The 22,277-nt window shown below is 39.3% G+C and overlaps 1 protein-coding gene across 5 annotated transcripts in view; it reads right to left on the bottom strand.

The window, feature by feature from the left end:
- The window catches only part of fbxw7 (F-box and WD repeat domain containing 7), a 227,470-nt gene that overhangs the window by 68,146 nt on the left and 137,047 nt on the right, over positions 1-22,277 (bottom strand). Inside the window, exon 1 of one of the 5 annotated variants that reach the window (XM_067992039.1) lies at positions 19,599-19,910. The exons of the other annotated variants lie outside the window; for them this stretch is intronic. Within the exon in view, the coding sequence (XP_067848140.1) occupies positions 19,599-19,703 (105 nt within the window). The 5' untranslated portion in view covers positions 19,704-19,910. Of the gene's footprint in view, positions 1-19,598; positions 19,911-22,277 lie in introns of those variants that run through there. 5 annotated transcript variants of the gene reach the window in all.

Below are 22,277 nucleotides of genomic sequence, written 5' to 3'. Positions count from 1 at the left end.
ATATATTGCCATTCCTTCATTGTTGCTAGGTCAAAATCCTAGAACTCCCTTCCTATCAGCACTGTGGGAGAACCTTCACCACACGGACTGCAGCGGTTCAAGAAGGCGGCTCACCACCACCTTCTCAAGGGCAATTAGGGATGGGCAATAAATGCCAGCCTTGCCAGCGACGCCCACATCCCATGAACTAATAAAAAAAGTGGAAAAATAAATTAAAGTTCCAGAACCATCCTGGTCAAGAGAAAATGAAAAGAATGGTTGGGGTTCTGATGACTAGATAAATTGCTCTCTTTTTATGCTCTTGCACTTTATTAACAGAACCCAGAGATAGCACAATAAAATCATGGTGTAGCAACAAATTTTCATCAACTTTTATTTTCTATACAAGTCTTTTCACTCTTGGTGAACTATCATTTTGCTTTGTCAGTCTGGTTTTTCTTTCCCCAAAAGCACAAAATTCAAAAACTAAAGTGAGTTGTAAAATCCAGCCTGTTTCCCAATTTTATCTGGGCTAAGGAGTTTGACATTTTGGTCCCTCCCACTGGTAGAAACAGCTAATTTGCATGTGGGATCATGGGAATTTAAATTTAAAAATAAATCAGGCAGTGCTATAGACTGTGTTGGATTGACATACAGATCCTGTTCCTGGTAGAATTGCCTTCCTTCCTCCTTCAGTCAGGACCAGCATTGTTGTTAATTCCTGATGCAGGTCCTGACAGAAGGAGGAAGGAAGGCAGTTCTACCAGGAGCAGGATCTGTGCGTCAATCCAGTGCAATCTTCATAGAATTATAGAAATTTACAGCACAGAAGGAGGCCATTCAGCCCATTGTATCTGTGTTGGCCAAAGGAGAGCCATCCAGCCTAATCCCACTTTCCAGCTCTTGGTCTGTGGTCTAGTAGGTTGCAGCACTTCAAGTGTACATCCAAGTACTTTTTAAATGCAATGAGGGTCTCTGCCCTACCACCCTTTCAGGTAGTGAGTTCCAGAACCCTGAACAGAAAAAATCTTGTTTATAAAGCCTGTAGTACTACTCAAGATTTAGAAGAAAATCTCTCAAACCCAGGTGCAGATTAGACGTTACTACTGGTGGGATTTTCCAGAGGTGAACATTTTTCATGAATAGTGTTCACCTCATTCTTCCATGGCTCTGTGCTTGCTGTGGAAGCAGAAGGAAGATACCACACTTTGGAGCAACCAATTGATCCGGGCTCATTAAGGCAGAGCTGGAAATTGCCAGCACCTCTGCTCCCTATAGTTGACCACCAAGGTCTCTCGGACCATACCCTCATCAAACTGCAGCGTCACTGGAATTCCTCCCCACTGTGCCCAGACACAGTGGCCACCTCGAACGTGCCCATCCACCCGGATCCTGATGCTACCTGCCAACTGAGTCCCTACTTGATCCCCGATGTCTCTCACTGCCCGAAAAGATAAAACGAGAGGCAAAAAGAATACCAAAGATCCTGTAAATTGCAGAGGATGATTGAATTGAGTACTCAAGATTTATTTTGGATCTCTTCTGCACCTAGTGATTGTGCATAACTGCACAAGTACAAAACCTGCAGAGTCTGCATGAATGATCGAAAAATTCTACAAAAATATTTCACTATTTTCCAGTAAAAGTTTTGATTTGTTTTGGTTAGGACTGTGACTGGATTTAAACTGTGTGTTGACAGTTACATCCTCTGTGCTCCTCAAAACAATCCAGCAACTTCATGCTGTCACCTGCTTAATCAGTGACCAATTCTATACTTGCATTAACAACATCCTGACCATTTTTGCAAGACATCACTATCCCCTAGACAAAACTTTAATTTTAAAAAATGTGCAGCTTCTCCTGATTCATTGTTGATGCTTATCTAACACTTCCTTTACCATTCACACAAAGACTGTTTTAAGTTAGTAGCAGAGACTCGCCCAGTGTTTTGTAGAGAATGTGCTTGCACCACGTTAAGTGTATTAAAAAAAGTGAGAAATATTCTGGGTTGATTTGACACACTCATGTTAATTAGATTTAAAGGCAGCAGCATTTAAAAAAGCTTTTAAACAAGTTGACTTCCATTTTCTTAGGTTTGCACTCACATTCCAACTTGCACTAAATTCAATTATTTTGGCAGAAGTCCCATGTATGAAGAGTGAAGCATGCTTCATTCAGTTACTAGTTTGGAGTAAACACTCCAAACTAAGAATTGCACTGCAAAGCTGCTACAACTAGCTAGTATAAGTTTTTTGCAACATGCTTGAATGCATGTCTTAGTTTGGTAACTTCACACGCAATCAGCACCCATTTGCTGGCCCCCAAGTTCTGGTGCTGTTGAAAACTTGCTTACATTACAGGATTTACAAAAATTGGAATGACCAGTTATTTTAATGTTGTTTGCAATCTTGTTCAGTGCTTATCCCTTTTCCAACCTCTGAAGGTGGCACATACAGACTGGTGTGGCAAAACTCCTTCACTACCTGTACAAATAGGATGGGAATGTCTCAGCTGCTCAGCCTACCGGTGGCCGTGTTTTTTGGGAGCCACGACCTCCAACAGCACCGACTGCTTCAACACACAATTGAGGTCAAGGTGGTGCTATCATCACAGGACTAAGGAGAAAGAGTGGGACTAATTGATAGCTCTTTCAAAGAGCTGGCATGATGGGCCGAATGGCGGCCTCCTGTGCTGTAAGATTCTATATATGGTTACAAACCCAACTTCTCAGCCATATGCCTCAGCTTGCACCTTCCACTCTTTTGCCCCTGGCTTACAGCTCATCTCCAGCACCCTCTGTTCCACCAAGACTGCTCTTTCAATCGCTATGCCCATTTGCTTTGGAACACTTTTCCTAAACCGCTGCCCTTTGCTGCTTCTTTCCCATCCTCCAAAAGCCTCCTAAAAACTTCTCCTTGGTTACTCCCTGCCTTAATCTTTCTTGCTGTCCTCGGAGTCCTCCTTTCCTTCTTGTAAAAATCAACATTCCACTACACGAGGGGCTTTTATGTTATGTTTGTACCACTGACATCCAACACATGTAAGTTGTAACAATCTCAAACCTGGTGGTAGCATAAACCTATAACTTTTGTGCATTTGGCTTCTGCCCCTGGAACAAGTGGCCCTGTGGTTGGGCTGCTAACCGTGCTGAGATGGTCCAACTCATGTTTGCATCAAATTGTGTCATGATATGAGTGCATACGATGCACTGGCTAGTTCATGCCTATTCTCAACCGGAACACATCTCTTTAAATTAGAAGAAATTTTTACATTATTCTTCAACTCCACTTTCCTGTGGGCCTGTTGAAGGCAGTTTTGGAAAACTAGAAACCTGGCAACAAGCACAGAACATTTGATTATTATTTAGGCATCAGTCGCCACTACTAACTTAATGTAATATAAAACAATGAGCCTTTAATAGGCTGGTATAAATGGTGGGACTGCACATTCACCCTGATCCAAATCAAATGAAATATTATGAGATATTATAGTACAAATACAGAACAACTTACATTTATATAGTACGTTTAACGCAGTAAAACATCCCAAGGCACTTCACAGGATCATGGTGAGCTCCTTTGGAGAACCTAAATTCTTGATATGTTGTCCTAACTTTGGCTTTGGAAAGTTGAACGAATTGAAAAAAAAAACTTAATGGACTAGGGTTTAACATAGTGAAATTTATGGTGAGCAAATAAAAAGCATTTCTAATATTTAACCTGAATAGGTAGAAGGAGATTGGCTTTGAACTCTTGCACCATTTCAGAAGTGAGACACTAGAGACTTGATGTAATTTTGGGGAACTCAAGTAAAAGGTATTTTTTTTTTAGTTATACTGAGAATATGCATGTGCCAACTTGTACTTTTTCCACGTTCTTTGTGAAAATTAATTGTGGCAAATACAGTAGAGCCCACTAGCAGCCAAAAATTAGACTTATAGATCTCTGCTGTATAAGCAGAATGTTTTGAAAGATACTGGCCGTAACTAGTTTTATTTTCTTCCATTCGTTCTATATTATATACCATTTCTCTGGTGCCATGCACCGTGTTCTGGCCAGGACAGCAAACTGGAGCTACTGCCAATCTACAATTAACTACTGGAAGATGCCTATACATTGAATATTCATCAATTTTTAATTTGTGAAGAAATGCCTGGTTTCTGCTCTGCAATCCCTCAAGAAAACATAGTTGAGATGAAAAGCTGTGGGTGTCAGGGGGCGCAAATCACTGTGACAGAGTAGTAGAAAAGCAGTTTGTGCTGCAGTGCATTGCCTCACTCTTTCTTCACTTTTTGAAGTGGTCCTTTGCAGTGGGAGTAGTGCATAAACCCAGCAGATCATGCTACACATTGTAGGCCTTGCTTCTTGCAAGGTTACCAGCATCCAATCTTATCAAAATGTTCCATGTGAATAACTTCAAAAATCTTCCTGTGAATTATCAAAAGTAAATTTGGGCTAAAAATATTTAAATCGTACTAATGTGGTACAATTTGCTACACACTGCCTACTCCGTAGCTAATTATTTGGTTAATTCACATAGAACAAATCACCGCTCTTCTAGACTACGACCAGTCCACGTTCAGGTCTGTTGAGAGGGGTCTGATCCAGATCAGTAATGCTGGGTGGGGGAACAACCCCTTTGCAGAGCAAAATTTAAATGGCATTTTCCTATGTTGTCAAGGAGCTCCATTTCTGTACAGCATTAGCAGGGATTGTGTGCAATAGGTTTATCACAGTGCCATTCAGTGTTAAGAATAGGTACTACAGCAATATAATAAAACCAGCTTCAAAAACAACTTGCCACTGGTCTGCACCAAGTGTCAGTGGCTCCTAGAACTTAAGACTTGTTGAATTTTTGATCTCTACCACTGTATCTTTGGAACCATATGTGACGCACATTAATGTAGTATGCTTTAGAAAATATTTTCCATTGTGTTCTGCACACAAAGGGATTAATTGCAATGTGTGTTCATTAAAGATCATGGCAAATCTGAGTCACTAGGAATGCATGTTTTTTGTTCAACAATGCAGAAGTCTAAGAGATAGAAGAACATTTTTACTCAAGGACTTAATACACTGAACTAAACAAAACCAATACTGTTCTAAAATTAGCTCATGATTGCGTTTGACTAAAAAATAATCTATATTTCAATGACAACTTGCATTTATATAATACCTTTAATGTGGAAAAGCATCCCAAGGCACTTTATAGAGGGGTAAATCAGGCAAAAATGGATGCCCAGCCACAGAAGGAGATATTGGGAGTGGTGTCCAAAAGCTTGGGTTTTAAGGAGGGTCTTAAAGGAGGAAAGGGAGATAGAGAGGCAGAGGGGTTTAGGGAAAGAATTCCAGAGCATGGGACCCAGACAGCTGAAGGCATGGCTGCCAATGGTAGGGCAAAAGGAGGGGTGATGCACTAGAGGCCAGAGTTGCAGAAATAGAAACTTCTTTTTGGGGGGGGGGGGGGGGGGGGAGGTTGCAGGGGAAGGTTGTAGGGGTGAAGGAGGTTACAGAGATAGGGAGTGGGGCCATGAAGGGATTTAAACGCTAGGAAGAGAATTTTAAATTAGAGGCATTGGACAGTCCATGAGAGCCAATGTAGGTCAGCAAGGACAGAAGTAATTGATGAGCAGGACTTGGTGCAGGATAGGATATGGCCAGCAGAGATTTGGATGAGCAGAAGGTTAGAGTGCGGAGCAGACACAACTGGCCAGTTAGGACAGCATTGCAATAGTCAACTCTGGAGGTGATGAAAGCATGAATGAGAATTTCAGCAGCAAGGCATGGAAGGAATGGAGGGGTTACAGAGGTGAAAGTTGACTATCTTTTGTGATGGAGAGGACATGGGGTCAGAAGCAAAACTTCTTTTCAGATAGGATGCAGAGATTGTGAACAGTCTGGTTTAACCCAAGAGAGTGGCCGGGGAGGGGGTTGGAATCGGTGGCAAAGGTAGTTTGTGGTGGGAGCTGAAGACGTTGCTTCAGTCTTCCCAATGTTTAACTGGAGGAAACTGCGGTTCATTCAAGACTGAATATTGGACAAGCAGGCTTAGAGCACAAAAGCAGTGTAAGGGTCAAGAAAGGTGAACTTTGCAATTTTTTTTAAACTGGAAAAAAAAATTATTTTCACATTTTTATGGTCTGGACATGACGAATTATAAAGCCTAAACAGAAAAATATATGGCTTCAAAACCACTCAGAAATTAGGAATATTTCATTTAGGGAGTGCAAATTACACACAATTTCTTATCCTCACCAATTCTTTTCTATGCATCCTTATTTTTCTTTATGTCATAAATTCAGTTAGTCAATTCCTCCTCATTGTAGTTTACGTGTCACATCAGTAGAATGCAGATGTTTGAGCCTCCCTCAAATGGTTAATTCAATCAGTATCTCCACTGGACAAGAGTAGTCATTAATAGGATGCAACTTAAATCACAGCAGTTTCATTCTGAAAACTACCTGAAGGAAGAACATACCAAGCAAAACACACTTCATTCTTATCATTGTCAGATTTTCCTATATTGGTTTGACAGTGCATAACCTTTGTGCACAATGCTTCCGAATGACACAAGAACACAATGTTAAAGAGTCTCAGCAGATTATAACTGTATAGTCAAGCTAACTTCAAACACTTACTACCTCATTGTGATGCAAATATGCATTCAATTCAGATGCCAATTAATAAAATAAAATTATGCCAAGGTAAGAAGTATTAAAAACATTAATGGGGTAAGAAGAAGCCACATATTTTATAGTGTACATTTTCAAACACTTTCTTGGTTTACATTTTCTATAACTTTTGGGTGAAAAATTAAGCAACAGTGATGAAGTCTGAGCTTTAAAAAAAATTCTAAATGTAATAAAAATAACTCAGTTTTATGTATCTAGATATTACAGTTCATCTTTGAGCTACGATGCTGGGTCACTGCAGGAAATCAGGTGGAAGGTTTTATGAAAATTTATTAAATCTAAAATAAAAAGCATAAACTGAAAATGTAGATGTGCACTTTCATTGTCTTGCAGTGACTATTCATTTCTAGGCTGGTATTGCCATTACATTAAACTTTATTTACAGTAGCCTCCTTATATGTCCTGTGAACTGACCTTAACAGCCAATTGCTTTTAACTGACATGACTGTTTAGTTTTACAAATAAAGCCACTTATTTTTGAAAGCTAGACAAATAGTCTACAACATGTCGTGATTTGTAAAGAGCACAGGTTTACCAGACACACCTTGTTAGGTGACTAAGTGGTACACAAGAGATGTACAGGGTAACTGATGCCCATGAGAAAATTACTTGCCTTCACTGAATACCTCTCCACGGCTGAAATGCGACTCATGTCAGTTTGAAAATACAATACTGCCCAGTTTCTTTACAGAAGACATTAACATGAAATAGCCACATGGAGGCGCACAAAAGCAGTAGCACAAGTAAAAATAAACATCTAATACGAAATACAACTGCAACTTACTGACTTCCACCTAAACTGGCTTATCATAAATTTGATCGAAGCATTTAGAAAAAGTGGAATTTTCACAGTGGGAGATGAAAGTTTAAAGAAGAAAAGGTCCTCACCACTGTCTTGGCTGTTTCTATGTCAGAGTTTTATAACTGATTGCTGATGAAAAGAAAAAAAATATTGTTTCCTTTTTTGCTGCTACATTAAATATTTTCTATATCTTAATTACTGACGGCCTCAGCTTATTTACCCTGCTAAAGATTTGTGCGTCTGAACCCCCAAGTATCTTTTCTCTTCTACTCCTTTTGAAGTTTGACCAGTTACTTTCCTCTCATTCTTCTAATCAAAATGTATCATCTCATATTTCTCCACATTAAATTTCATTGACTATCTATCTGCCCAATCTATTAAGTGTCAGCTTGACTCAGTGGCAACACTCTTGCCTCCAAGTCTGCAGGGCGTGGGTTTCAGTCCCACTCCAGAACTTAAAATATAGACCCACACTTTACAGCGATACTAAGGGATCTGCCTGTTCAGATGAATGTAAAAGATTCTATGGCACTATTTGAAGAAGAGCAGGGGAGTTCTTTCCGTGCCCTGGCCGATACTTATTCCTCAACTATCAAAACAGATTAACTGGTCATAATATCATTGTTGTTTGCAGGACTTTGCTGTGCACTAATTAATGCACACACAGGGTATTCACTCCCTACCTATATACTTTTGGCACAATGCTTCATAAATTATAAAGATGGATGGTCCTTCAGTTTCATTGATTTTAATGGTGACATTGCCTTTTGCCAATTTCCTGTCAATCCCTGATCAAATTCAATATCATCTCTGTGTATGACCAGTCTCCACAATGCAGTTAATAAAAAAAAAAAATTCCAGTACATTTTAGGGCCAGGTTAAAAACTGTACATTTACTACAGTTCCACACCAGGTCCAGAAAAAGAGATTACAATTTAAAATATTCAGGAGCCAGAAAAATAATGCTGCTCAAGTGGCTTTTTATGCAGCACAGTCTAAGACAGAGGTTAATTCCAGTTAAATGTAGCCTGTAAATCCCAATTGTGACTCAATCATAAATTAACAAATTAAATGGCTAAAGATTAGGATTTGGACATTTTCTAATTGGGGATTGAAGACCGATTCACTTTCAAAATTCCAGTCAGGTAGCATTTGCAAATCTAAATCCCTTAATCTTTTGCAACACACTCATATTGAATTTTCACTGGTATAATAAACTTGGCCTTTAAAAAAAATACTTGTACAATTTTATCTTTTTTAAAAAAATTAAAGCCCTACAATATAATTGGGGACTGGAATTGAATCTCTCCAATTTTCCTCAGTCAATATCCAGAATTTAATTAGCCAAGATTGAGATCGAAGAAAACTAGAGGCTGAGGACTCCAAATGAGGTCTACCCACAAATTACCCCATAAGAACAACCTAAATATACAGATAGATTTACATTGTTTAGATGTAGCAGAATATGTAAATATGGGGATCAGAGGAGCAGTTGCAAAAACAGAGTAGTTATAATGGGAGACTTTCATTTTCACAGACTGGGAGAAGCAGAACAGCTCCAGTCCCAAAGGCAGCAAATTTCTTGAGTATATTCGGGGCAGTTTTCTGGAATGATATGTTCTTGAACCAACAAAAGAACAGCCATCTTAGATTTAATAATGAGTAATGAGCCTGAATTAGTCAATAATCTAACGGTAAGGGAACACCTAGCTAACAGTGACCATAATATGATAGAATTCAATATTAGGTTTGAGAGGAAGAAGGGTGAATCAGGCCTCCAAAACCACCTGAAATGTACAGCTCTTTCCCATTACAGAAAATATAATGCAGTACTGAAGGTCATCAAACCATACTCCATGTTGGTTCTGTGCACATATTTCTGTTGATACATTACTACTGACTGCACTTGTCATGCACCACAACAGCATCAGTTGTTCACATCTAAAGGGTAGAATTTTTATTTAGAGGTAGTTTTTAAAAGAGATTGATTAGCTTGAATGCGAGCCATAATTGCACTCTTCATAGAAAGCCAAAGATCAAAGGAAGGGAAGCAACATACATTCCAAGCTGCTCTGATCACTGAGGACAGACTAAGTGGTGATAAGGGAATTCCATTTTGGGAAGAAAAGTACAATAGGATAAGTTTTTCTAAACATGTTTCTGGCCATTTTAAGTGGTGTGTGTTTGATGCTGAATAGTGATTTAAGCAAAATCAGTTGTGGGTTTATGCAGACTTAACAGGCTTACAGAGTGACTGGATTAATAGACGCAGTGTGTGAAAGCCGCTATTAAAAGAATGAAGACCATTTCAGCATATTATATTAGGCCACTCAGGTGCAGACATCCCAATACAGGTATATGAATAAATTCTTTTCCATTTACCACAGCCAACCTGCAGCTCAAATGGGAGAAGTCTGACCCTTCCAACATATGTTTGAGCTGGTTCTAGCAAGTGTCAGTGTGGTAGAATGTTTGTTTGTGTGTCTGTCATGTTCACTGCCAGGCACTGGATGCCACTTACGCAAGCAATATGAGGCAGGATTGCTGGCTTCTCTTAGGAAAGTACTGGACTTGAGACAGCTCTAGAAAAACTTTCCATGGCTTATACTACTGATCTTGTCAGCACTTTTCACAAAAGCATTGAGGGGTGGGAGGGGGGGAAAAAAAGATAGCAAGCGAAATGTACAAATCTTACAACACCCAGGAACATCAAAATAAAAGTAAAACTTAAAAAGCAGACCATTTTGAAAAATACATGCGCTATGATTTTATTGGAAACGCAATGACAAAAATGTAGGAAAAATTATGTAATGAAAACAAAAAGTAAGAAACATGGAAGGGTTATGGAACCAACACGTGAAGTTTAATGGAAAAGGCATTGCTGCTCCTATATACGGCTTAGGAAATGATCAATAGAGTGGTATGCAGCCCACAGTAACAGTAACTCTTCCCGCACCTCCCCCCCACAAAAAAAATGCTGAAGACCTACGTGAGGGAAACAGACTGAAGACTAATTCATAAATATGATTTTTGTAGTACAAAATTTAAAGTTTTTTTTTTAAACATAATTTGCACTATTCTTAGAGAAACTGTAAACCACTTTTGAGTCATTGCTTGCATATCCAACTCAAAAAGTACAGAATGTACAGTTCATACCTCCACAAATAAGTTAACAACTTCAGCTCTGCCCAGCAACAGTGCTGGTGCAAAAATGGTGCACTATAGATGATGAAATCTCAATGAGATTCAAATCAAATTTCCACTACAGCCATATCCTGTCACCGCGCTCCTCTGTACTGCAATTAACCAAGTACCCCTTGGTCATTCTCACAATGTAATCCTTACTCTTCCTTACCCCTCTTAACAACAAATGAAGCAATGTTCTATCTATGTGCTGGCCTCTGATTGGTGAACTGATGCTTGGGCTCCAGTACATCTTGTGACCATTATTAGACTGTTAACTATTCCTTGCATCTGAAGCATTCATCTAAGCCACAGGAAATGTCGGTTTCATTCCAGCAACCTGTGTGAAAGGACATTCAGCAGACCACACACAGAGCGAAGCAGAAGGTTTATCAGTAGATTAAATAAATAATATCAAAATTTCCCATTGCAATGGTATAACCTGCTATCAAGAGTCTATTAGGCCAAATTAAAAGGAACAAATACAGTTACATAAATGTTTCTCTCCTCCTCACCAGGTCAATTTAATCCATATATTTCCTGAGGTTATGCTTCACATAGGATTTTTATGAATCACCAGTCAACCTTCTGCGGTGTAGCACACAGGGAGTCAGGACCAAAGGCAGTATTCTGGTCAAGTAGTTACAGAGCAGTGGAGATAACTGGATCAATGCAGGGGAGGAGGTAAGATGAAGGGGTGAAGAGGGGGAAGGGAGAGAAGGGAGTGTGGGGGCACAGCAGGTGAAGAATGAGGAAGTGTGGTGATGGGGGAAAAGGGAAGAGATCAGCAGGGAAGGAGTGATGGAGGGGAGGAATGGGTTAGGGAGCAAAAGGAATTCAATGGAGACAAATGTGAGGTCATCCACTTTGGATCAAAAAAGGATAGAACAGGGTACTTTCTAAATGGTAAAAAGTTAAAAACAGTGGATGTCCAAACGGACTTAGGGGTTCAGGTACATAGATCATTGAAGTGTCATGAACAGGTGAAGAAAATAATCAATAAGGCTAATGGAATGTTGGCCTTTATATCTAGAGGACTAGAGTACAAGGGGGCAGAAGTTATGCTGCAGCTATACAAAACCCTGGTTAGACCGCACCTGGAGTACTGTGAGCAGTTCTGGGCACCGCACCTTCGGAAGGACATAATGGCCTTGGAGGGAGTGCAGCGTAGGTTTACTAGAATGATACCCGGACTTCAAGGGTTAAGTTACGAGAAGAGATTACATAAATTGGGGTTGTATTCTCTGGAGTTTCGAAGGTTAAGGGGTGATCTGATCGAAGTTTATAAGATATTAAGGGGAACAGATAGGGTGGATAGAGAGAAACTATTTCCGCTAGTTGGGGATTTTAGGAGTAGGGGGCACAGTCTAAAAATTAGAGCCAGACCTTTCAGGAGTGAGATTAGAAAATATTTCTACACACAAAGGATGGTAGAAGTTTGGAACTCTCTTCCGCAAACGGCAATTGATACTAGCTCAATTGCTAAATTTAAATCAGAGATAGATAGCTTTTTGGCAACCAAAGGTATTGAGGGATATGGGCCAAAGGCAGGTATATGGAGTTAGATCACAGATCGGCCATGATCTTAGCAAATGGCGGAGCAGGCACGAGGGGCTGAATGGCCTACTCCTGTTCCTATGTTCCTAAAAGCAGGAATACTACCCAAGCAGGGAGAGGTATTCCAGATTCTCATCACCCTTGGGATCACAATTCTTAGTGAGGGTGAGGGCTGTAGCGACCTGCGACCTCACTCACCCACTGCCAGAACATCATATCGGTGGGGGTTGCTGAGGAAAAGTATGGGGAATTGAGCTACGTTCTAATTCTTGATTTTTTTGGGGGGGGGGGGGGGGTGGGGAGAAAAAAGGTGAGTGTATAAAAAAAATGTAGTTCATACAATGTCCTGGATTTGGTCTCATTGGGGGGGGGGACAAGGATCTTAGCCAGTAAGTCACATGTAGAAATCTAAGCATTTTTGGATGTCCTTGGTTTTGCTGATGCGTCACGTGAAAAAACTGACATCAACAGCACATTTACTGAACCCTTACATACTGAGCCACGTGAATTTCTTTGTGAGCATTGCTTTAAATCTGGTCAATGACCACTAACGGGTTACATTGTGTATGTCATGGGTTATACCCACTCCAATTGTGGTTTGCTTTAACATCACAAATGAACCCGAGAAACATGGCAAAGCAAATGCATGCAGAAATTTCAACAAAGTTAGCTGCTATTGAGGAGGTTCATTATAGTACCCAGCAAAAGAAGAGGTTTGCCAGTTGTATGGTGTGCCACCGAACAGACTGCCATCATGGCTGGAGACAACATCAACTTTGCATCAGTGGAATGTTAAGTGCAAACAAATTAATTAAGAACAATTGTACAACTGAAACACAAAGTGGTTTACCCAAATGAGAGCTAGTGGAAAATGCAAGACTGTTCACTCACTAGTTTAGCATGTGCTGAAAATTATTTCAGAGGCAGCACTGCCTGGCTTCACAATGGAATAGCATTTCAGACCATCAGACGTGAAGTCAACTCCACTGTGCCAGAGATAACAAACTTAGCAACACCCCGAGCTCTCTGCATTGGTACATGCTTACCATCCACAGAGGAGTTAGCTTTTTAAAAAAAAATCATGTCATACAAAATACTTGACTTCAAGGGGAAGAAATGCTCAAGCAAGAAAATTAAATGACACCTTAAGTTCCAGGCATGTGACTGCATGAATGAAAACAAAAGCCCTCTAATACAGATTGACAAAATCATAATGGTTCAAAAATGTATGCATGCAATAAAACGCAAAAAAGAAACAAAAAGACTTAGGTGGTAGAGAACTTTTCAGGGTGGATTTAAGAATTTGAGATGGACTTGGTAAGACAGGAGAAAAGTTACCCTGCTCACCTAAAATACGTTTGGTGTTGTGGAACATTAAAAAATGTCTATTTGCCCCCAAATAGGATAAGCCAAATTCTCTAATGGTCAAGGCTGTCTATAGCACCAATGCAACCACATACAAGGAGAGAAGAGGCGACAGACATCAACATCTTGCAGGCAATGCAAATTAATCACCATATATTCAATGAGATCATCAGAAATTATGGTTTCATGAGTGCAGTAACTATGAAAAAGCCTCCTCGTGGTTGAAGATGTAACTGAGCCAGATGAGAATGCCAACTAGACGTGAGCGCCCTAATGCAGACACTGACTTTGATGACAATGTCAATGTGCTAAGCTCATAAATGCAATCATATGTGAGATTAGAAAGAGGCCAACAGTATGGGTGAACCAGTCAAACACTCAAGCAATGCACTAACAATAGTGTACAGTCTAGATTTTCTTTGACATTAAATGATACTGAAGTGCTAATGTGCCTCAGCATTCTACAGATTGCGCAAAGAATAAATGAACGAAAAAGAGCTGCCAAAAGCAAAGATAGTTGATTTTTTGATTCAAATCTGGCCTTACCTACTGTACTGTCATTTTGGAAAACATGCTGTAAATGTTTATGCTGGGTCATTTTCTTACTGTACAGTACGTACTGTACAATATTTTGTAAATGTTTAAACCAGTTTTACTGCTGCTCGGTGCTGTAATACACTGTTTAAACCAGGTTAGTAAACGAATGCTGTCAATGTGCAGTACATATTGTTTAAACCATTTAAATAAATCAGTTTATTTTGCTAGTGAAGTGAGCTATTACAAAACACAACCTATAGTAGTTTCTCGAACATGAATACCCACACAGTACAGAACAGGGTTGCTAGCAAAATCTGTATATTTTGATGTCAAGGTTTTTTGATAGAGGTCCTTTCAACTTTGGAACATGGAAACTCCAACTGTACAACCTTAAACAATTCATGAAACTTTAATTGTTACAAACATCTGGGCATATTGTTTGTGGTACACACTAAACAGCATAAGCTCTAATTTCTTAATGACTACTATAATTTGCATTGGGCTTTAGGGAGCCAAAACTGGGGTTTCACTTCTTTTCACACATCATGATATAATACAGCATGTAAACAGTTCAGGGCCACACAGTAAACTGATTTCATGAAGTGCCCTCTACAGGCCACAAACAAATTACAGCTGCTAGGTTTTCTATTTTGTGATGAAGCAGAACTTTGGTCTGCCATCTGCTCAGAAACCTCACTATTGAAGTGTGGAAACCAATAGTCAAATCCTTCATGACCCTTTTAATTGACAAGTAGCCAACTAGTTTCCTCCCCCCACCCCCGAGACAACATTGGCAATAACCAACACAGGGCACATGCCGTTGCCAACAAAATGCACTATATGGCGACTCTTAAAGTAGAAGTATTTCATTTGGTTTCATATCGTGTGTCATTGTGCTGGGAAAGTTAACTAAACCTTTGACAATCAAGCACTAATTACTTAAAGCACATGAAAGCTGAACATCAGTTTATTTTTTTAAAAGTGACCACCTATTCGGCATGTTTTTTATCCTCAGTTATATATCACGACAATTTTATTTACGATTTAAAGTCATTTCAAATACTTCAAAAAGATGTTTTTTATTCTCCAAGCTGAGATTTTTATTTTAGGATTCCTGTTGCTTTTAAATGTGTAGTCCCCACCCACCTTATCTCATGAAGGTGGTGACTTATCTTGAGATAGCCATCTAGCGACTATCATACGAACATATAAAAAGGACAGAAAAAGATCAACTAATCCATTAAGCCTGTTCCATCCCGACAGAGAGCAACCTGCATGCACCATCAACCCCTCCCCAGTCATCTTGCAACTGAAAATTGAACCAGTTAATCCTTTGTGGCTGAAACAATAAGCTGATACCTCAGTTAGGCAGGTCTGCAATACTTTGGAGTTCAACTGGCCGTCAATAAGGATTGGGATTCTCACATGGCTCTAGATAACACTGTAAACCAGTGTTCCAATGGACGGGTAGGTCCCAGATAGATAAAAGGAATAGGGTCAGTGCTCTGCTAGTAAGCTAAAGAGTTTTACCTAGTTAAACCCCAGCACTATCCCTACCCAAACTGGAGTTGGGGGTGGGGTCCCTAAGCTTTGTTTCTCCCCACTCTGCGCCAACATTCTCAGCCTAGATAAGTGGGGTGTGTTCCTATGAAGAAAGAATGTGCACTCCATATCAGGCAAAGAGAAATTCTACTTATGTGGATTTCTCAGCAGTTTGGCTTGGAGACTCTTGAGCATGGATCTCAGACAACTGGTTGACCGGATAAAAATCTCCATGTGGTTCCTGGGTATTAGATGCCATCCCTGGGTATTAGGTGCTATTCTAAAAGGTCTTCCTTCATGTGTAAGCTTAGACATCAAGAGCCAGCAAACTATACAACCTTGAGGTAAATCATTGGCAAGATAGATCTGGTCCTCATCTATTGTCCACGCATCCATTTTCTAGCATGGATCAGTGAAAAGCAATTAAGATTGCGAATCCTGACTTTTTTTTCCTCTCCCTAACCTAGGTACATTACAATTCAGGCATCCTAATGGTTGCTCTGTTGGAGATCAACTAATTCAGTTTAAACCTGGAATTTTCCTGGCCTGTATAGTCCAGCACCATACTGTGCACTGAATGCACCCATTAAGCCATCAGAAGGCTCCAGATGCTGACATTTTGTTTTTAAACACTTTTCTCCACTCTTGTACTGAAGATGACAAATCTAAGCGAGAGTGTGTTTCCACAGGTGCCCTTCACACTCCAGTACATTGCATCAAGTGTCCCATTATTTACATGTGACCCTAGGCAGTCAGTGTCCCCAGGCTGTTTAACTGCAGTGGGATATCACAACCAAACCCATTCCAGTCCTCACCTGATGTCTACACACACAGGCATTTCCAGCAGGAATGGCTGGATGGTGAACAGGAATGGCAACCTGTCCAACTTCGCCACCCCCCACCTGCCCAAAACGAACCCAGAGAAGTTTATGCCAATTGTAGCAACCCTACCTCTGCCATGGCTGACAGCAGCCAATTCACAGATTCTGGAATTCAAATTTGGTACCATTCTAGTCTGTATAGCTCAGTTGCTCACTGTATAAACTTGCAGAGAAGGGGTTCGGATTCTGTCATTTTTAGGAAATAATAGTGCCAATCTTTTGGTTTTGGTTAGAAAAATTCATAAGATGCTGTGCTTCCTTACCAGAATTACCAATTTTACAATTCAAATATCAGGTAAACAGGCTGAAAAGAAAGGTGGACTTAATTAGTTGATGGTGTGCAAAAAAAACTTCCATTTATATCACACTTTATCACGGCCTCAGGATATTCCAAATGCTTCACAGTTGCACGGCAGTGTAAATCTCCAGTTTTGTTAGCTGAATAAAACATTCTAGATCAAACCAACCTCACACCCCAAAAAAAATTCCGCAGCAACTCCTAAGGAAAATTTAGTCACATTTATGTTGGGTTTGGTTATGGCACCTGACACACAAATCTCTGAGTTAGTGGCACCCCAAAGTAAAGCTGCCAGATTCGCTAATGCCAGCCACTGGGAAGACTTTTTTAAAAAAAACTGGTTCTGGGAGCCAAGGGCCCTAGCACCCAAGTAAACCCAATACAAGAGCAGATTATGAGTACAAAGGAAGTTAATCACTCTACGAAATGTAAGCTTGTAACATTTGTTTAATTGACCAAGATATTCTAGAAATTTACATTTTTTTTTAAACCTGTGCTCAAACATATAACCAGAATTAAAGGGGGTGGAAGCTCCACATGGACACTGTTTTGCAGATGTTGGCTTTGATCTGAAACCCTTTTTTAAAGCCCTAATACTATTTATATTTTTACACACACAAGACATAACTATGTTTGGTATGGCATGTTGAGTAAATTTTTTGTCCCCTGGACAGTTCGGACACAAAGGAATATTAAGTGCTCTAACAGTACTAAATCTTATTAATGAACAACATTTTACATTTTAAGCAAACATTTGCAAACTAAAACTGGATGTTTAGGTTTAAAGGATGGTGCTTATAGACTTATGGAAGTGATGAACGGCCAATTGTTATATAGTCAGGCAAGTAGCAAATCATTGTCGGAATGGTTACGGTATAAATGGGCAATCATTATCAACTGTGAATCATTTTCTGAACCAAACGAAACTGGGTACTGTTTTGCTGAGTAAATGTTTCCAAACTAGTTATCATCGAGCCATGTGCGGCATTCCTTCTTGCAAACTTCTGAAATTGCCAATTCCCAATGTGAACTTAACGTACCAAGTCTCAGAACCCAACTTTAACAATTTATTTTTATAGACACTAATCAAAGACCTAGGATATAGGGGGCGAACAGATTTTGCAATTTTTAATAAACTAACAATGAAACTCATTGCAATGTGAGCATCATCCCACTGTTCTGCAAAGATATGTAAAAACTGCAACTATTTCTGTCAGCTGCTATAATGTATCGTGGGATACTCATGATCTCCTAATGCAGGTTATTAATAGAAGAGAATATCAGCAAAGTGAGTGCAGATGGCTGTATAGTCGATACGCTTCTGTGGTGCATTTTAAAATTGCAGCTACAGCTCAAGTTTACCTAGAACTATATATATTTTAAAACTCTATGAACCTGAATACATCAAATTCTTTGCTACCAGTTCAATACTAATTTCATTTAATGTAAGAGCATGCTTCTTAACTACAGTAAGCAGTAAAAGTTTAAACTAGGTTAGATTGACAGTTCACAAACACTGGCAACATAATTCCAGTTCATGTAGTTATTAAAGTTAAAATAATCAAATTTTAGAAACTTAAAAGACCTAATTAGAGAAGTTGTTTTTTGAAATGTGAACCAGTCAGAGATAGGACCGTATATTCCACAATCTTCTCTTGTTCTCATTAGACAACTGCTGTAAGTTCCAAACGAGTTGTCAGCAAACACTTTAAGTAAAAAGGACGGCAAAAAAATACTTAAGTTGCCAGGATACACAAGCTAATACTATTTAATATATTTCTTCCAATATTAGTAATCAAACCACTGCCGACTAGGCAAATTTTTTCTCTTTTAATTTTGTACAAGCACCATTTCTTTCACTAAAGTGACACATCTATAAAATGCCTCTGCTTTAAAAGTAAAGTGTATTGAATAAACTATAAAGTTTACAAAGAAAATCACTCAATAAAAACTTATAATTTATGTCCATATTCAGTATACCAATATGATTCTTGACCATAAAAAGGGGACACGTTGGGAAACACTCCCAAATGCATTACTGTCCCTTACATCACCATAAATATATTAGGTTCTGTGACTGATAACATTGGACACAAATACACAAAAAAATGCAGGGTATTCCTCAAAACCTCCCACACGCAAATCATTTATGCATTCACTGAAAAGTAGCAGAAGTTTTGTTAAATGACTGTCAGTTGCAAATGTTACGCATAGTTCACACCGATAACATTAGTTTGAAGAAAAGGGACAAATAAAGATTACTATTTTTACTAGAGGCTAATGATTGAATCTTGGCTCACATATTTATGGTTTCTACTTAATGCATTAATAATTTTTCACATTAGCACAAATACAAGTAGTGTCCTTCTTCAGGTTGTTAACTCTATAATATAGATCACACTATTATAATCACAAACATATTCTTTATGGTGAGCAGTATTAACTTCAATAATGTAGAGTTTACATCTGAAGTCACTAACAAGTCCTACAGTACACAGAGAAGTATCCATCCATTAAAAACTCAGCTTAATTTAGATCCTGGATGTTACAAAATCTAAATCACCAGGGTTTTACTTTTCTTTTTTCCCCCCAACAAGCACTACTGTTGTGCTAAACGGAAACATGTTAGTTTAAGTCTCTAGTGTTGTCGGGTAGTTATACAGTACTCAAGTTTCTCATCACAAAGCACACTGCAACAAAGTACTGAGGTTACTGCTAAGCGATAGCAGAAGCAGTTTTATAGCAACTCAACACTCGACTCACCCGTCTGCGACAGCAGGGAAGGCCCTGGGTGATGATATTGATGGCGATGTTCATGTTAAACATATTGAGCACCGTATGGTGCGATAAAGGCTCTTTCTCACTCATCAAGTCAGAAAAGACCGAACCATGGCTTAGAATAGCTCTTTTTTTTCTGTGCTGATGTTTAGGGTTTATTTACTTGATATATAATGAACTCCTACTTTGCAAGGCATTGTATTAAAAAAAAAACACTGCAATATATAAAAAGGGCAAGGGAATCCCAAGGCCTGCTGCCTCTCTCAAGATCTTCTCCCACCAACTACGAAGTCCAACCCACTCCCCAGTCAATAAGCTTTGAAGTTCAAATTCTCTGAGCACAGCCAAACACAGGCCAGCATGACTATAAACTACTTCTGTAGCTGACATCACTGGAAACGACTGCCAATCCTGCAGCTGATACAGCTTTAAGCATGCCATCCACAAGGGCCACCCTTTTAGTATATTTTGGAGAAGCTAGGTTGATTAGCCAAGGAATGTGCCCTCTCTGGTTGTGTTTTAAATTCCTACTGATATGTGATATTAACATGTGACTGCCCAATCCAAAGCCTGCATAAGGCTCACCCAGGAATCAAACGCCGTCGCACGAACTTCTGGGTGTCTAACTTTTTCAATGTCAATGAAGTTTAGGGGTCAAACGCAGGAAAAGTAAAGCTCATGAATCACTAATATAAATGTAGAGTATATACCTGGCAATTAGTCAACATCATGCATACATACTTAGAGACAGAGGATAATCAGATTAATTGAAGGGCAAAGCGACCGAGTCATGATCTGCCTAGCTCACTTTACTTTGCACATTATTTGATTAAATTTTAAATAATTCGATGAAAAGACAACTTTTTAAAATCAGCATTCTGTTTACAGAGAGAATTGCCACAGATATAGTAACTAATAATCGTAGAATTTTACAGCACAGGAGGCAGTTGTATGACCCATCGTGACTGCGCCAGCTCTCCGGAAAAGCTATCCACTTAGTCCCGTTACTCTGCCCTTTCCCCATAAATCATTTGATCCAACAGGTAATTTCAAATCAAAGTCTACAATGTATGTTTTTAAGCTGCATTGTGGCGAGGCTAGATAGTATCACAGATACAACTGCAAAACACTCTCGTCCTCTATAGCCTAATTAATTTAGCAACAAATCCTAGTTATAACATTTCATTTTTCCAGATGTTTTTCATTAATTTCACAGGGGGCTCAAGGTTAGAGCTGACCTATTCCAGAGTTACTGGAGCAATTTAAAATTGTACCATTGCAAGTAATGTACAAATACGCTTCTCTCTCCCACAACCAAGTTCTGTGGCTTAACTGGGCTGTAGCAAAAAAGACTGGAAACACCCAGTTTCAATAGATCCCTTACTTTCCCGACTTAGCATCCTATGCTAATATTATGCTCCTGCAATGGCACAGCGGGTGGTATTATGTCACACCAAAAGGTTCCAGTTCAATTCACAATCTGGGCTAATTACGTCCAGGGCAGCAACTAGGGTTCTATGGCTGATAGCAACGTTCCTAGGCTTGGGAGTGGGAAAAAAGTCAGCCAGTGTTCCTGCCCCTGATTTCTATTCACTGATGGTATTATTCAATGTTACGGTGGCTCAATTTGTAGTATTACTGCCTCTGAGCCAAAAGGTCTGCATTCAAGCCCCACTGTTCGGGTAGACTTAAATGATCCTGTGGCACTATTTGAAGAGGAGCAAGGAGTTGTCCTAATGCTGTGGCTAGCAATCCTCCCTCAACCAGCGCCATTAAGAACAGAATAACCGGTACATTCATCTTACTTACAGTGTACGGGACTTTGCTGTGTATATTTTACATACATTACAGCTAAAACTGCACTTCAAAAAGTAATTCTTTGCTTGTGATGTACTTTGAGATACCCTAAGGATGTGATGAGGTTCTATATGAATGTATGCTCTTTCTTACTAGAAAGAATTTTAGGTGAAGAGATGATTGCCATCACCTGTGATGATGCCCACAATCAAATAGCTCATTGCTCAGGTTCACATGAGTAGCCATCTGGATATGTTACCAGAGAGTTGTTGATATCCATGGAATCATATCCAGCAAGCACCAGTGTCGTCAGTAAAGGGTGAGAAATCAAAGTAAATATCTCTTTTGGTGCAAAAAAGGTACCTAAATCCCAGAATGCTGGACAGGTCAAAAATACCATTCCCTTCTACAGTATATATTTAAATAGACTTCAAAATGATCGTATAATCTTTTATTAAGATTTATTGCTTTACAGGTGATTGTTGGAGGGATGGGAAGGATAACTGTTATACCGTGTCAGATTTTTTTTGAAAACAAAGAAAATCTGTATAAAAAGGCCTATAGTAAAAGCATGGCTTTGCTAAACTTTTTTTTAAAAAAACTAAAAAGCAACTGCACACCACAAATGAAATGCTACATGGACAAAAGTTTGAGAAGTGTTGGCTGAAATTCTTTTGTTTATAATGGAGGAGGAAATATCCTCATAACCAGCACCCCCTCCCGTCCCCCGTTCAGGTTTTTCTGCACTAGGGGAATCTTTGTTACAGTCTGGAAAAACAAATTTCTGTATTTCTAAGCTAGAAAGCTCGCTGGTAGAACTTTCTCAAGAAACATGCAATGATTCAGGTGAAGGGTAGGGAGTAATCA

Source organism: Heptranchias perlo, chromosome 1 (genome assembly GCF_035084215.1).
Source record: "Heptranchias perlo isolate sHepPer1 chromosome 1, sHepPer1.hap1, whole genome shotgun sequence".
Taxonomy (NCBI): Eukaryota; Metazoa; Chordata; class Chondrichthyes; order Hexanchiformes; family Hexanchidae; genus Heptranchias; species Heptranchias perlo.
Note: the sequence above shows the minus strand (reverse complement) of the source record. Positions and strands in the feature narration are given on the sequence as shown.